Source organism: Typopeltis vanoorti, chromosome 15 (assembly GCF_054136105.1).
Source record: "Typopeltis vanoorti isolate ZY-2024b chromosome 15, IOZ_Tvanoo_1.0, whole genome shotgun sequence".
Lineage (NCBI taxonomy): Eukaryota > Metazoa > Arthropoda > Arachnida > Uropygi > Thelyphonidae > Typopeltis > Typopeltis vanoorti.
The window spans coordinates 103,828,183-103,845,841 of record NC_143563.1 but is presented as its reverse complement, the minus strand read 5'-3'; the positions used below and the strand labels follow the sequence as shown (position 1 = coordinate 103,845,841).

The following is a 17,659-nucleotide window of genomic DNA, read 5'->3' as shown; positions in this document are numbered from 1 at the left end:
AGTGCTGCTAGTGTCCTTTGCCCTCCTAAGTGCTACAAGATGGATTTTTATTATTTTTTTATGCAAAATAAGAGAATTGTATAGGATTGTTGATGATAAAATTAAATATTACAAGCAAATATAAATAAATTAATAAATATATTTATATATATTGAGAAAAATTGGGGATGCTGCAGTTCTGCAGTGCCTGTGCATGAGCTGCCCCTGATGCCTTGTCATCTGCATATCTTATTGCAAATATCTGTCTACCTCCAATCTTTATTCCTTCTTCCGAATTCTCCAGTACTTCTTTTAACATTGCTTCAGAATACATGTTAAACAAAATTGGTGACAGAGAACAGCCTTATCTTACTCCTCGTCCAATGATACCTGGTTCTGTTGTACCATATATGTCTCTCACCATGGTAGTTTATCCCATATATAGTGAAATAATTAGCCTTCCATCTTTCCAATCTATACCAATCTTTACCATTACTTCCACCATCTTATCCCATTTTACAAAGTCAAAGGCTTTTTCAAAATCTATATAACAGATATTAACTACTTTATTCACTTCCAGACTTCTTTCACTTACTATTCTTAACAATCCAATCGCATCTCTTGTTCCCCTACCCTTCCTAAAACCAAACTGATCTTCTCCATGAAATTCTTCCACCTTAATTGCAATTCTTCGTGTTAAGATTTTCATAAGTATTTTTGACGTATGGGAAATGAGGCTTATTGATCTAAAATCCTTGTAGTTCACTGCATTACTTTTCTTTGGTATAGGTATAAATGTTAAGGTCATAAAATGTTTTGGTAATTCCCCTTTGTTATAAATTAAATTTATTATTTTAGTTATTTCTTCAGTTCCTTCTGAAGTTGTTTCAGGAATTCTGCAGGTATTTCATCTATTCCTTCTGCCTTTCCACATTTTAGTTCTTTAATGGCTATTTCTATTTCTGTCTTCAAAATCTCTAGGCCTAGGTCATCTTCATTTACCTTCTTTATATCTTCCAATGGCAACTCATTTGGTCTATTTTCCTTGTCATATAGATCTTCAATGCATTTCTTCCATCTCATTAGGATTTTATCTTCTTCATTTATGATTTCTCCATTCTTATTTTCTATTCCTCTAGCTCGAATTCCATTTCTCTTGAGATTTATGCTTCATGCTTTTTCATACAAAAGATCATACCTTCCTACTCTCTCATAATTTTCCATATCTGCACATTGTTTTTTAAGCCAATCTTATCTACTTCTTTCTGCTTCCCTTCTCAATTGGTCATTCAGGGTTCTTTTTTTTCCCCTTCTGGGGTGTCTTTATTTTTCCATTTTCTTCTTTCTTCCATTAGAGAAATCTTCTCATTAGTTATCCAAGGTTTTTTTATTCTTTTAGCTCTTACATATCCAATTTCTTCTGCAATCTTCTTTATTTTCTCTTTAATTTGTTCCCATTTCATTTCTTTTCTGGATCATCAGTTTTGACCAAACTTATTTCCTCTAATTCTTTCTCCAATCTATTTCCGAATTCCTTGGTATTTTTTAATTTCTCTAAGTTCCATTTTTTCTTTTTCATAACTTCTTTTATTTTCTTTAGTTTCACATTTATTTCTATGAATAGTAGGTTGAGGTCAGAGTAAATATCAGCTCCAGGTTACATGCACGCATTTTTTACATTATTCTTGTATCTTTGCTTTACTATAATCTAATCAGTTTGATACCTTTGCATAACTCCTGGTTTTTTCCATGTGTATAGTCTTCTCTTAGATTTTTTAAACCAAGTATTCGTAATTATTAGCTTATTTTCTTTACAGAATTCCACTAATAACCTTTCCCCTCTCTCATTTCTATTACCTAGTCTGTATCTTCCAACTACACTCTCATCCTCTTCTTCACCCACAATTCCATTCCAGTCTCCCATTATAATCATATAGTCTTTTCTTTTTTTTCCTTCATTAGTTATTTGTAATTGTTTGTACATTTCCTCATGTGAATGGTCTGGAATCTAACATGTCATATAACCGGCTGTATTTTGAGATTGACTTTTTGCCATCTTGTTTAGGTCTCCAACAAGAACCAGATTTTCATTTTTTCCATGTGTCAACTGATTATTGCAACATCCAATCATTCTGATTGGATATTGTAATGACAAAAAAAAAAAAAAAAAAAAAAAAAAATATCCTTCCCTCCTGAAACTTTCTGTATGGTCATAAGTAAAAATAAATCTGCTCCTTTTTTTTTTTTTTTTTTGAAATTATCCCCACAACTACTTACACCCTCTGTCCAAAATGAAATAGAACTTTTGATAGAAAATAAAACACAGGCCAATTATAATTATTCAAATCATTTATTTCAATCAATATACTCTCACTCAGCTTCGATATAGCATTTGGCACAGTCAATTAGGTCGTTAAATGAGTTTTTTATATTGGTTTTTGGGATACTGTTGAGGGTAATGGTTACAGCCGCTCGAACATTTTCAGTGGTGTCGTATCGCTTTCCTTTCATTGGCAAATGAAGTCGGGGAAGAGAAAGAAGTCACAGGGTGCTAAATCAGGTGAATACGGCGAGTGATCCAACACACAAACTGGTTTTTTTTTTGCTCAAAAACTGTCTCACAATGTTCAAACAATGAGATGATGCATTATTGTGCAAAAGTAACCAGCTGCCTGCATCACGATATTCATGCTGTACTCGACGAGTTCTCGCTATCAATCGCTTCAAAACTTCGAGATAAAACTCACCATTGACCATTTGGCCAGGTGGAACGAATTCTTTGTGAATGATGCCCTTAGAATCTTAGAACAAATCAGCATTGCCTTTAATTTTGACTTCTCCAAGCGACTTTTCGGATGCCCTTCTTCGGGTGGTCCCCACTCAGCACTCTGGTGCTTTGTTTTGGGCTCATACTCAAAACACCATGTTTTGTCACCAGTAACGATCATTTCAAGGAAGTTTAAGTCCTTATGAGCGGTTTTAATGAGGTCCTTGCAGTGTTCAATTCGATACATTTTTTGGTCGTTGGTCAGCTTGTGGGGAACAGATTGCGAATTCAATTTATGAAGGCCCAAACTCTTGGTCAAAATGTTGTGCACAGTTGATTTTGGAATCCCCAATTCATCTTCAATCAATCTCATGAACGATTTCGGGTTTTCTTTGATGAAATCACACACTTTTTGAATGTTAACTTCACTCAGTCCAGTTTTTGGATGGCCGGGCTTTTCGTCATCCTCAAGCATCTCACGACCACTTTGAAATTGCTTAAACCGCTCGTAAACTTGAGTACGGGATAAGCATTCATCACCATATGCTTTTTGAAGCATTTGATGTGTTTCGGTAAAACTTTTACCAAGTTTAACAAATTAAAAGTCAATTGCAGCTCTCTGTTTGAAACTCATTTTCCGACACTATAAGTCAGCTTCTAATGAAACGAATGTCATAAACAGTTGACACAACACTAATGAAGATTGCTGCTTTGAGAATTATCAAAAAAGATACAACAGGTGGCTCCACTAGTTTCTTCTATTTTTGAAAAGTTCGGTTTCTTTTTGGACAGAGGGGTGTAGATTTCGTTCTCATTTAAAAAGTTTGTTTAGTGTTGAATGACCTAGCAGCATCCTCCTTTCTCTGGTTTTAGAGCATGAATAAATCATGTTATTATTAGAAGAATCTTGCCTGTTTTAATCATATCAGTCTCAGTAACACTGTTTATGTTGTCAGAATATTTAATTAAATCTTATGTAGCTTCATTTCTTTTCCGTTGATACTTCTTATGTTGATGGTGCTTATGATTAGTTCTGTGGAGCTTATTCCATGGATGCTCTTCTTGTAACCAACTTTTCACTGTGTTTCCCTGACAAAAACTGGGAATGTTTTATTTAATGGAATTATATTGTAATATCATAATTTTGTTTCAGTCAATGCAGAAGCAATTTGATCAATTGCATCCCATATTTTTCATCCATCTTCATTCATTCATCTACCATTTAGGATATCCACTAGTGTGGGGTGCACTTTGGGTTATTGAGGATTTCATCAGAAGGCCCTGGTGACTTCCTTGCATTCCTTATAGGCTGTTTAGGAGGGAGTTCTTCCCATTTCTTTGACTTCAATTCTTAACTAACTAACTCATCGAAGTAGAGATTTATCAAAGTGAGTACAATAAAGTAAAAAAAAAAAAAAAATATTAAAAGTAAATGAAGAAATATTCCTTGAAATATTTACAAACAACAGTGGATATTTAGTTTAAGAGAAGAAAGAAGATCTAATAACTAATTTTGAATTCAGAAAATTAAAAAAAAAAAAAAATAAGCATGCTGATTCTCAAAAATGAACAAAAAGATGAAGTCTGACATTACAGATAGATCCTGAAGCAAATGTCTTAACAATACATTTCTTTGTACAGTATATGTTAGTGCTGGGGAACTAGAAGAAATTTACATGAATGTCTGCATACTATTTCAGAATTTTGTTCCAAACACGTAAACTCATCAGGAGATGGTGCATGTGTGAGTGAGCGAGTGAATGTGTATTATAATTTCTGATTTCTTTAGCCTTTCTCCCACTGATGAGACCTCAATAAAGGTCGAAACCGGTCTGGGTAGTGGCCCCTTGCCTTTAATACATAGCATCATACATCTCCTCAAGGAGATGGGCTATGCATTAAGGGTAAATATTAAGAATAGTGATCAGAGCTTATTCTACTTTTACCATAAGTTGCCTTGACTTGCACTACGTTGAGGGTTGCTAGACTTCCAATACGTGCAGGCGCAAACTTGACTTGTTTGTCTGTTTGCTTACTTGGAAAATGGAGTAAAACCAGGTTTAAAATAGCTTAGTATCTTTAACATATATATATATATATATTATATATTCTGTTCTGTTATCTGAGATTGTTGTTTTTAATTTCAATTAAACCTACTCTGTGCCCATATGATAAATAAATAAATGATTTCTTTTGTATATAATTTATTCTTGAGAGTAAACCTATACTGTAAAACTCGATGTAGCTTAAAAATACCAAAGCGCTTTACATCGATTTTTACAGAGGTCAAGTCTCATGAGAACTGTTACAAAAATAACCTTTTTTGTCTCTATGTAAATTTTGCTAAATATTTAATGTAAATAACCCTATGGGAATTGATTGTATTTACAGTTTTAACTAAAGTTTCTAGAATGTCAAAAACAAAGGCAATGCTTTGCCATTGGAACTTTGTATAATAGCTATGTATAAGAGCACAAGAAAGTTGTTTATGATTAAGTGTGTAAGAAAGTTGTTTGTAAGCTCTGTGTGAAAACTTCAAAGCTAGTATCAAAGAGGTCCATGAGTTTCAGAGAAGTTTCCACTGCCTGTCAAGACAAGGAAAAAAGAGCACACGGAGGAGAAGAAAGAACAGGCCGGCCTTAACAAAAGGACCAAGGAGAACTGCCGATTTCTTTGGGGTTTACAACCCTTGGTGCAAGGTCTCGAGAAGGTGAAAATAAAAGAAGATTGAGCCGAACATCATTAGCAGTTTTCAGCAGAGAACCAGAGGTAGTCGAGAGGAGGCAAGGTCCAGTTGCTGACAGAAGGGAAGGTGAAGCGCTGTTACCTAAGAGAGCCAGAGGCAGTCGGCGGAGAACCAGGAGCATACTCACCCAGAGAAACAGACTTTATAGCGAACCCATGCCAAATGAGCAAATTGGGAAGTCGACCGAAGCCAAAAACCGCAGAACGATCTTCAAGCCTGTATGCTGAAACCTTGCTTGAGCTTTTGAGTACCGTGAAAATTGCAGTCCAAGAACCGCTAATACTCTGACAAAATGCCCCCTGAAGCAAGGCCTGAGATGAAAGAACAACCATAGTGATTTTGATGCAGGACCTTTGGAAGATGTCGTCAAAGAGTCTCCATGAGTGTGTTTCAATCTCTAATGTACATTCTTTTGTAATCTAGAAGATATGTCATAGATGGACTGATAAGAAATAGTAATTTGAAATATCTATAAGAGAGTCCTCTGATTTGTTGTTAACTGGAATATAAATTGTAAGATAACTTGCTATAACTTGCTAATCTCTAGGGTACTCTGAGTTGTTAACTGGAATATGAATTGTAAGATAACTTGCCATAGCTAACTAATCTCTCTATGAGTAATTTAGTCTCAGCAATTTGATTTTTTTTAAGCAGAGAAGTAACAGAGTAAATATATTGTATAGTCATTTAATATTGAAAAGGGAAAGTTTGTTTCTTTATACCAAAAGCATAAAGGATAGGTAGAGAAGAGTAACCTCCCTATCGCTTATTTAATGTACTTTATTTTAAAATGTAAATAAATGTGTTTTAATTATATGTCAATAGAGTGCTGCCTGATTGTTTATTTTACAATGCACTGTTCCTAAAAAAAAAAAATTATCGGACTTGTGAGCGGGAAACCAAGTGAGATAGCCGAAGCATATAGTTAAGTGCTAATAGACCATGACTGTTGGTGTACAGTTTTACTGAAGGAATTTGTGTTAGAGAAAGAGAGAGAGAAATCAACCGGCCGTATTACTGAATTTTATGCCAATTAAAAGATATTAGTGGCGCAGTCTCAATAAAATAAATTTTATAGTATCCATAGGCATAAGACTCGTAGTGCAAAAGATGTATAAACATAGTACACAATAGTATAAGCAAGAAAGGTTATGAGAGAGAAAGCGTGCACTGCTAATTAGAATAACGCTATTTCAAAGGTGCAGTATTTCTTGCTATTTATAAATAGCAAGAAATAGCAACACACAGTTTATAATACATGTTTTACTTTTTTTTAGTATGAGAGGATACCCAAACATAACTTGAATCTGAACTTGGCACGCGTTCATTTTCTAGTTACAGATGATGCTGCTAGACATCATGAGTGTGCAGTTTTCTGTATCAGTCTAGATAACTTGTGCATTAATTGCATAAGGAATTAGTTAAAATTGCAAATAGATATAAATGATGAATTCATATCTGTATAAAAATAGTTCCATGTTGAAAAACAAGACTTGAATGGCTTTATTTGTTGGGTATAGTGCCACTATTAATGAAGAATATCATCCTGTGTAAACTGGTTCATTGTTCTGGTTGCTTACAAGCAAGTTTGGTGATTTTGTGATGGCTGACCACAAGGAACAGAGTGTGTGTGAAATTTTGTTTGCTTTTTAGTAAAACTGCAGCTGAAACTATTGTTATGCTTTGGCAAGCCTTTAAGGACGACACGTTAGGTAAAACACAGATCTACAAGTGGCTTTCCTGTTTCAAAAACGGGGACATGTCATTTAAAGACTAATCATGATCCTTCGACAAATAGAAATGATGAAAACATTGAAAAGGTTTGCCAGGCAATAAATGAAGATTGTCAAAAGACCATTGAGCAAGTTTCTGTAAAGATGAATTTGTCATGGAATTCGTGCCAGTGAATTTTAACAGAAGATTTGCAAATGAACGTGTGTTCACTAAATTTGTGCTTCATTGTTCACAGAAGATGAGGGGAAAAAAATTGTGAATGTTTGCCACAGTTTAAGGGAGCAAGTTTTTAATGATCAGAACTTTCTTTCAAAAGTTGTGACCTGGAATGAGTCTTGGTGCTATGGTTATAATCCAGAAACGAAACAAGTATCAGGCCAATGGAAATGGCCTTGTCTGTCCAACAGTTCTTGATGAAACACAACATGGCAGTTATTCCCCACCCCTCCCTAATCACCCGATCTCTCTCCATGTGGCTTTTTTTTTTTTTTTTTTTTTTATTCCCATAGAAAAAGAAAACCATGAAAGGGAAGTGATTTGTTGATGTGGACGAAGTGAAAGAAAAGTCATTAACAGTGTTTTAGTTGAACATTTCCAGAACTGTTTCCAGCTTGGAAACAGTTCTGGAAATGTTCAACTGGAAAAATGGAAAAAACATCGAGACAAGAGGATTGACTCACATGGGGATGATTATTTTCTGGTTATTTTTGGGTGCCCCCTTGTATATGTTAATTGCAACTTTCCTGCTTAAATAAATTCACTCATTTCTTCAGTTTGAATTTTATATAAGTTTAAGTTAGTATCTTTTTTCCTTTTTTTTTGGTACAATGGGTAGACTTATTTTTTAATCTAATCCAGAAACACTGCTGTAGAGATTAAACATACAACTTTTTCTACTTCATGTAATTTCAAGTGGAAAGAGTTAAAAGTTTCAACTTTTGTCCTTTTTGACCTTTTGAATGTTTTGACCTTTTCCTTTAAGCGATCAGTGTATGTATATTCTAGAGTATAACTCTTTCCACTTCAAACAAGCTACTTCAGGCTTCCAGGTGGTGGTCTTATACTTTGCAGTGATTTTCATCCCTTCACTCCCTAATGTATTCAGCAAACATCCACATATACATCAGGATTCACACCTGCAGCCTGTTGGTTAGAGTATACCAGGCCAACAAGTATAATAATTACAAAAGGTTTTACAAGTATAAATCTAAATGTTAAAGAACAAACTAGGGAAACTTCATTTTGCAAGGTTTACATTCTGTGACGGAGAGAATGAAACAAAAAATTGTTGGGTATTCCTTATCATATAATGAGTATCTCTGTATGCACTATTAAGACAAAGCAACTTGAATTTAGCCAGATACTTTATGTTCTCTTTGTTACTTTTGACCCCTAAAAACCTGTTGCAAAGACAATTGGGAAATGGTGTTATGATAGAAAGAAATGAAGAATAAAATATCCATATTTTTCAATGTGACTAATATGTTAAGCAATGAAAGTTCTTAAAAAGATCAATGCCACAGTAGCATATACATTTTACTTCACCTTTCCTTTAGTGTTACACAATGATCAGCATTCATTTTAGTAAGTATGGAAACTACAACTGTGTTAGGAGTAATTACTTTAATTTCACAATGTTTTGACCTTTTCCTTTAAGTGATCAGTATATGTGTATTCTAGAGTATAATTTTTTCTGAGCCAAGATAACATAAAACCTGAGCTAATCATGCTGTAGTTGTTATAAAATATTTCAAAATGTAAATTAATTATTTCAGTCTGCACACGGATGGGACTTTCATGAGAAGGTAGAGAAGCATGCATCTCAAAAAGGTAATATTTTGATTTTCTTTTTCTTTGAAAGTGCATTAATTGCATAAGGAATTAGTTAAAATTGCAAATAGATATAAATGATGAATTCATATCTGTATAAAAATAGTTCCATGTTGAAAAACAAGACTGAATGGCTTTATTTGTTGGGTATAGTGCCACTATTAATGAAGAATAAAATATCCATATTTTCCAATGTGACTAATATGTTAAGCAGTGAAAGTTCTGAAAAAGATCAGTGCCATAGTAGCATATACATTTTACTCCACGTTTCCTTTAGTGTTACATAGTGATTAGCATTCATTTCAGTAAGTATGGAAACTACAACTGTGTTAGGAGTAATTACTTTAATTTCCCAATGTTTTGACCTTCGTATTAAGGTTATCATCAGGAGTATACACACATATATAAAGACAAGCTATTTTACATTTCAAACAATAAGCCAAATTGAAAATGATTTGGCCAACTGTTATTCTACTAGCTTGACCTCTATGGAAAAAAAAAAGAAAAAAACTACATCAAAGCTATATAAGCTATTTATAACATCATCAGAGAAACAAATTCATATAGATAATTTTAATACAGCAAAAGTGGTGGCCTAATCTATAATTTAACAAGATTGTTGCTATTTAATCTTTAAAGGTACCTGTGGGATGACTATACACAATAAATTACACAATAACCACAGTAATTAACTTTAATGAAATGAAAGTATAGATATTTCATACTCAAAATAACAGTACATCTCTGAATCGATTGGTAAAATTTTGAAGTATCTCATTTCCACATATTTTCCTATTAAAAAAATTTCTCATATGTTGCCATCTACAAAAGACAAACTGTCACCTCTATCATTAGCTGGCGTTTACCTTGTAAATGTAATCTAACATATTTTGGGCAAACAGGCCGTTCTGTGGAAAAACGAATTAATGAACATCAATATTATATCGAATACATAAAACCTCAAGAGTCTTGTCTGGCACAACATACAGTAGTATTGACACTAAGCAGAGTATCCAGTGGGTGAAACCGGATGTAGTCCTTGTGTTTGGATAACCTGATGTTGGCTGTCCTGCCTGTTTGGCTATAGTAGGACAGTTTGCAACCTCAAGGGAACTGGTACTCCAGGTAGGTCTAAGGGAAGTGGCTGGTCTTTGGTGGAGCAGATAAGAGATGCCAATTTCTTATGTGGTTTGTAACTAGTTGTGAGGTCATATTTTCTTAGTATTTTTGTTAGTGTGTCGGATGTACCCAGTGGTGAGCTATAAGGGCTCACGCTTGCCCTTTGTTAAATTTTTCTCAATTTTCCGAACCCCTTGTTCTTCTTGTTTAATAATCTTGCAGAACTAGAAAATGCCACCGTGGAATATATACATGCTACTATAGTTCGCCCACCGATTTGAGGTCCCTTGACACTTCTGCGCATGTCAGAAAAAGGAGAATCCATTCCGATAATAGGGTAATCAGTCTGTCTTCTGGGATGTAATAATAAACAAACTGAGTTTGTTTATTATTACAGGTCGGAAAATTTAGTTTTTCTTTTACGAACATTGCTGTTTTTAAAGTGTAACTATTTTGCTTGTATAACAGTTGGAAAAAATGTACGTAGAGTGTTAATATGTGCAAATACTGCGTTCTACATAAAACAGTGTCACTTCGCTCCACGATAAATTTCCTTTTTTTCTGGGACTTTTTAAAACAAAATTCGATTTCATGAAGTATTTTCCTTAAAGCTTATCTTTTCCCAGGAAAATTAATTTTTTTTTTTAAGCACAGGAATCAATTTCCGAACAGTTGGCACTCTTTTCTCGACCACGTAAAATTCGTGAATAGCTCTTATAACGTCTACATCAAAATCATTCAAAGCTACGGTTTCGATGATTTTCTTTCTCTGGTGCTTTTTTTTTTTTTTTTTTTTTTTGGAGATTTAAATTTTGGCTTACCTTCACCTTTTGATTCCCTACGAATTCTTTTAACAGTCGACCCCGATACGCCCGCAATTGCACTTGCACGGTTTATGACTTGAGAAAGGGGAACAAGAAGACGGCCTTCTGACGATTCTTTTTCGCAGAATGTCAGCACATTATTCAATATTCTTTTCAAAGAGCTACTGAAATGTGTAACAATAGAACTTGTTGACTGTACTGGATCCATCATACAAATTAATAATAAAAAAATAATGCAAAAAGAGAACAACAAAAATCAAGCTAGTACTAGTACAGCGACAGACAAGAAAGCACGTGATTTCGCATGTTGGCGACCAATTCGTACATCCTTAATTTCTTTCTCCCCTTCAGCATGAATCGACTATTCTTGGCACCAAGCCAAGAAGGGATCTAGAAATGGTGGTGAACTATATAATTGCTACTTTAAATTCATGTGGATTTTCTGATAACTATATAAAAAATCATTTCATTGCATTTTGTTCTGATGGAGCTAATGTAATGTTTGGAAACAAATCAGGTGTTGCAATCAAACTTCTACAAAAATTTCCCAATGTTGTGATTTGACATTGCACTCATTGTTTACACTTAGCATTAGATGATTCAATACAAAACATTAAAAAAAATATCATTTTGAAATATTTATGGATACATTATATGCTTTTTATCATCAATCATCCAAAAATCAATGCGAATTAAATACGATTGCAAAAGACTTGGTATCGAAATTTTAAAGATCGGATGTGTGTTTGGACCACGATGGGCAACTTGCAGTTTACGAATGGCTCTTGCTTTGTGGAGAAATTGCCCAGCTTTATTTTGCATCGAACGATAAATATAAGAGCTTTTTAAACTGAGTTCTCAATTTGGAATTTTTAAAAGATCTAGCATTAATGATTGATATCCTACAGGAATTATCATATTTGTCAGAAGCTCTGCAAAATCACAATAGAAGTTTTATAAGGGCTAAGTTTGGCCATTTTTTTTTACTCGATGATGCAAGCCCTTTGTTAAAATTTCTATAGCTCACTACTGGATGTACCCCAGACATAAGGAATGGTGATAGAAGTTCATTAGTTAGGGCATTGTTATCTGAACTGATTAATTTTGCCCTGTTATATAGAGTTTTTTATAATCCCATATTGTTGGGAAGGGGGGGAAGTGATTGATGGTGAATATATCTACCTGTATTTGATAAGTTGCACCAAAGCACCAAAAAAGATCCCCACAGAAGAAATTATGATACAGGTAGAATGAGGTCAACCATATTGCCAACAATATCAGACTGGATGTAGCCAGTGTTCTTACACAAGCCAAACCACCAAAAAGCAACCTATCAAAAGAAGAATTCAAAGCTCTGCAAGAAATGAAAAACAACAATAAAATAATAATTACTGAAGCAGATAAAGGAAATGCCACTGTGGTTCTAAACCAAAGAGACTACATAGGTAAGCTTGTCTCTTTACTTTTAGATCGGTCTACCCACCTCACTATAGAATATGATCCCACCAGCTCCCAAATCAGAACCCTCCATAGGCTCCTTAAGAAGGTTACCTCTTGGTCTGTGGAAGGGACTAACAAACTAAAACCTTTTAACTCGATCCCCCCCCCCCTGAATATATGGACTACCAAAAAATGATAAGCAGAATGTCCCATTGTGGATGGTACTCATCCCCCCCATACATTACAAATTAGCCAAACATTTAGCCAAAGTGCTCACATAATATACTGGCAACACACCTTCACGCATAAAGAAACTCCAACCACTTTAAAGCCAGCATAGAAAACCTCTCACTCCAACACATTGACATAATGGTCAGTTTTGATGTCTCCTCCTTATTCACCAATGTCCCACTCAAAGATACCTTAGACCTCATCAAAGACAAATTTCCTCCCGATATCTCAGCCATATTTCAGTTCACCATGAAATGTGGATGATGTGTTCACTCCACCATTTCTTAATATGCTTAAATAATCAACGCTCCAGGATCCAGTTTACCTTGGAAAAGGAAAATAACAACAGTCTTTCTTTCCTAGACACTCTAATTACATGCCAGCCTGATGTATCCCTGGCTTTCTCTGTTTACAAAAAACCTACACATACAGGTAGATACATTCATCAGCTGTCACCCCCCCAGGGCAAAATTAATCAGTTCAGATAACAGTGCCCTAACTGCTGAACTTAACCATATCCATAACACCTTCTTAGCCAATGGCTACAGCTCCCATAAAATCCAAAAAATTATAAAACCAGTTATCCACCCCCCACACCTTTGTAACAGAGATTACTTAAAATCTATCACCATTCCTTATGTCTGGGATACATCCGAAAAAGATATTAATATTCAATTGTAGCAATTCATAACTAAACATACACATTTTAGTTATGTGTGTATGTTTAGTTATGAATACTCCACAGGTTTTACTATATAATAGTCTTATTCCTTCACGGGGAACCAACGGCACAGAAGAGCAACTTACTAGGCAAACTTCAATTGAAACAGGGTAAGCTACATGCCAGAATCTCCTTTTTAAAAAAGTGCAGACGTGATAAACTCATTCCCACGTTTGCTAAATTAAAGGAAGTTATCAAATCACCAGGTGCTCATAAAATTTATCAGAAAATGAGCCATTCCTTACTGCTTAATCAGTTACTAGTTTCTAAACATGAATTGGCAACAAATATTATAAGAATCACAGAATTATAAGCTGAGTTGTCAAATATGTTAAATCAAGAATTGTTGCAATTGATTACTAATATTTCAAAGTATGTGGCCATCAAAGCATTTGAAAAAAGCAATGTTAATCTACGTAAAAAATACCTCACATTGTTAGAGTGATCCAAGAAAAATACAAAGAAATTACAAATGAAAAATGGGTTGTCAACTTATCTAGCTGTCCGTTAATGGAAGATGAAATAAATGTATTAGCACAAGGTTATAAGTTTGCCATTTCGCCTAAATGTATTCCATATCTAGCTTTCATACACAACATTAAAAGAAACATCGGCCATCTGTCCAATATTGAAGCCAGTAGGCTTCATTTCGAAATAGCCAAAATAATCTATGATGCCAAACCTTCGGACTTGAATATCCGACCAACAGAACTGAAAGCTATTAACTCCTTAAAACAAAATAAAAACACAGTCATCACCAGAGCCGACAATGGAAATACCATTGTTGTCTTAGATACCAATTGTTTCCTTGTGGGGAGTATTAGTGAAGAGGAAGACAATGTCAGAGCTACTTAGCATGTCGGTTTCTGACAGTTGAGTGTCTTATTTTTGTGTGAAACTGTGGAATTTTTAATTGATAAGGCAGAGTGGCCTATGAGAGGATGGAGAAGGTTAGATAAAAATGCTGATAATTTGTAAGTTGGGCTGCTAATAGAAATACATATGAATCAGTATCTAAGACAAAATTTATTGAATTTATTACTTTGAGATCAAAATACATACACCCAACTTGATTATGATCCTACATAAAGGCAGCTCAAGAAACTCAGCAAGTTACTTGATGAAACCACTTCCTTAGATCAAGAAACCTTAAAAAAAAATCAGAACATACCATGCTAGGCCTCCTAGAATATATGGTTTACCTAAACTTCACAAGAACAATGTTCCACTCAGACCTATTGTGGATTCTGTTAGCAGCCCGACTTAAAAATTATCAAGATTTTTATCTAACCTTCTTCATCTTCTCATAGGCCACTCTGCCTCATCAATTAAAAATTCCACAGAGTTTCACACAAAAATAAAAGACACTCAACTGTCAGAAACAGACATGCTAAGTAGCTTTGACATTGTCTCCCTCTTCACTAATATTCCCCACAAGGAAACAATAGACTTGTTAATTCAAAAATTTCCATTCAATATTGTGAAATTATTCAAATTTGTTATTACATCTGGATACTTCACATAGAAAGAAAAAATCTATTGTAAGCCAACACTTTCGTTATATTTACAATTCATCTGCTCACCATCCATCTTAAAAAAATGGCATCATTAAATCATTAGTAGCCAGAGCACAGAATTTGCTCCTCCAAGGAATCTCTAAACCAAGAATTGGAAATCATCAAAAATGCAGCCATACTAAATGGATACAATCCAAAAACAACTCATAAAAAGTCATCAGTCACTTCCCCACACATCAACCTAGACAAGAACAAGTCCGCAGGATTCCCATACCGTATGTCAACGGCATCTCCGAACGTCTGTCAAAAATTATGAAGAAATACAAACTTGCTGCTACCTACAAACTAATCAACCAGATCCATTATTTGTTATTGTTGTTGTTATGTTCCATCAAGTCGTTTTCGATTCCTGATGATTCCATGAACATACACCCTCCATTCAGATCTGTCCTTGGCCATATCTTTCAGAATTTCCAAGCGCATTCCGGTTGCTTCTTTAATTCCATCCACCCATCTAATTCTTGGCCTTCCTCTTCTCCTGCTTCCATCAACTTTAGCAAGCATTATCATCTTCTCCAGACTGTCATTTGCTCGCATAATATGCCCGAAGTATGATAATTTTTGCTTGATGATCATAGCTTCGAGGGAGCAATCTGGCTTTATTCTGTCTATCACTGATTTATTGGTTTGCTTTGCAGTCCATGGTATTCTTAGTAAGTGTCTCCAAACCCATAATTCAAATGCATCTATCTTCCTTCTTTCACTCTTTCTGAGGGTCCAACTTTCACATCCATACAGTACCACAGGGAATACCATCACTTTCACAATTCTGATTTTTGTTGCGAGGCTAATATCTTGCTTAAATATGTCATTGCTTTCTTTCCGAGTAATAATCTTCTTCTAACTTCTTCAATACAATAACCATCTTGATCAATTCGGGATCTTAGGAGCACAAAATTGCTAACTGCTTCCATTTTCTCCCCATCTACTTAAATCATTAAGTTCACATGTTGCCATAACGTTTGTCTTTTTGAGGTTAAGCTTAAGTATAATTTGTTATACCTTCTCCTAGAGACAGGCTCTCACCTTTGATGCTACCTGGCGTTTACAAAGTTCCATGTGTTCCTGTAAGATGTCTTACTATGGACAAGCAGAAAGATCTATTAGTAAATGCATCTCTGAACATCAAGACCATATATCTGTCTTATCAAACCACACAAATCTGGCCTTGCACAACACAGAGTTGAAAACCCAAACCATAGGATCAAATGGAAAAACACCAAAATTCTACATAGATCCTTATATAAACATGAGCATTTATATAAAGAAAGTGCTGAAGCCTTACGTCACAGACCCAATTTAAACCATAATGATGTTCTTACTATCCCTAAAGGCTGAGAAATTGTCATCCTTAATTGTGTAAAATAAATTTGTTATTTTATGTTATTTTAATCTAATTTATTTTAATTCTATAACATGCTACTGCATACATAGTGGGATTCCATTGTAAGCATGTGCCCTAACTATATGTTATTCCTAGTATTGTTTGAAATAACTGTACTGATGATGCCCTAAGATACTTAGGACAAAACATTTATTTATTAAAAATAATTTAATTACTGCAGTTATGTGTGTATGTTTAGTTACATAAGAAATTGGCATCTCTTATCTGCTCCACCAAAGACCAGCCACTTCCCCCAGATCTATCTGGAGTATACCAGGTCCATTGCAGTTGTAGACTGTCCTACTACAGCCAAACAGGCAGGACAACCAATATCAGATTATCCAAACACAAGGACTACATCCAGTTTCACCAATACAGCCACTCAGGACTTGCTGCCCATGCACTGGACTCCCACTGCAGAATACGCTGGAAAAAGGCCACTTTATTACGCCGCAGTGAGTACAAATATAAAAGATTATTCCTTGAATCAGCCTCAGCTCTGAAAAATTTTCCAAACCTCAACAAATTTGTATGCACAAGACTTCCCCAAATTTGGGAAGCTTGTAATTCTAAGAACATCAGCTCAACAGCCAACACAATCCAATTTAGCCTGCTGGAGGACACCTTTAGGACTCTAGGACTGACTTCATTTACCTTTCTTCCCTCATTTGCTTAGTGTTAGTGCCTGTGTGCACATTGTTTTATGATCCCTGAAGATGGCAATGTAACATTGCCGAAATATAGGAAGGTATTGATTAAAGTTTTTAATTAATATTCTAGTATTAGTTGTCATTTCCTGAAAATATTAAAGTACCTAAACTTTGTTATCTGTTTTAATATTGTTTTGTGCATTATTTAAACCCTGACGAGACCACCAAGTTTGGTGTACTTAAAACTAGTTGGATAACAGTTTCTAAATAAATAAGTAATGATAAAAAAAAAATGTTTTAATCCAACATTCATAGAGTATATATACATAGAGTGATGAATTGTCAAATTTTGTTGGGGAAAATTGGTCAGCCATTGCCAAGAACAGAGAAAGGTGGAAAGAACTGGAGGAGGCCTTCATCCAGCAGTGGACAGAAAATGGCTGAAAAGAAGAGATATACGTTTTGTATATTCATGGAGCATGTAAATGTTTGTGATGAAAAAATATAAAGTGAATTTGATATAGAGTGCACATTTTGCTGATCTTTGATTTTTTTAAAGAAGTAATAATTGTCTTAGTTTTAAATGTGTCAATTTCTTTCAAGATAACTAATTTCTTTACTAATTCTTAAATACATGAATGACAACACAGAGAGAGA

The 17,659-nt window shown here is 34.6% G+C and overlaps 1 protein-coding gene across 2 annotated transcripts in view; it reads left to right on the top strand.

Moving 5' to 3' along the window:
* The window catches only part of Cortactin (cortactin), a 280,366-nt gene that overhangs the window by 79,594 nt on the left and 183,113 nt on the right, over positions 1-17,659 (top strand). For both annotated transcript variants that reach the window (XM_090405825.1, XM_090405824.1), the window contains exon 6: positions 9,002-9,056. In XM_090405825.1, coding sequence (XP_090261951.1) covers positions 9,002-9,056 — 55 coding nt within the window. The remainder of the gene's footprint in view (positions 1-9,001; positions 9,057-17,659) is intronic.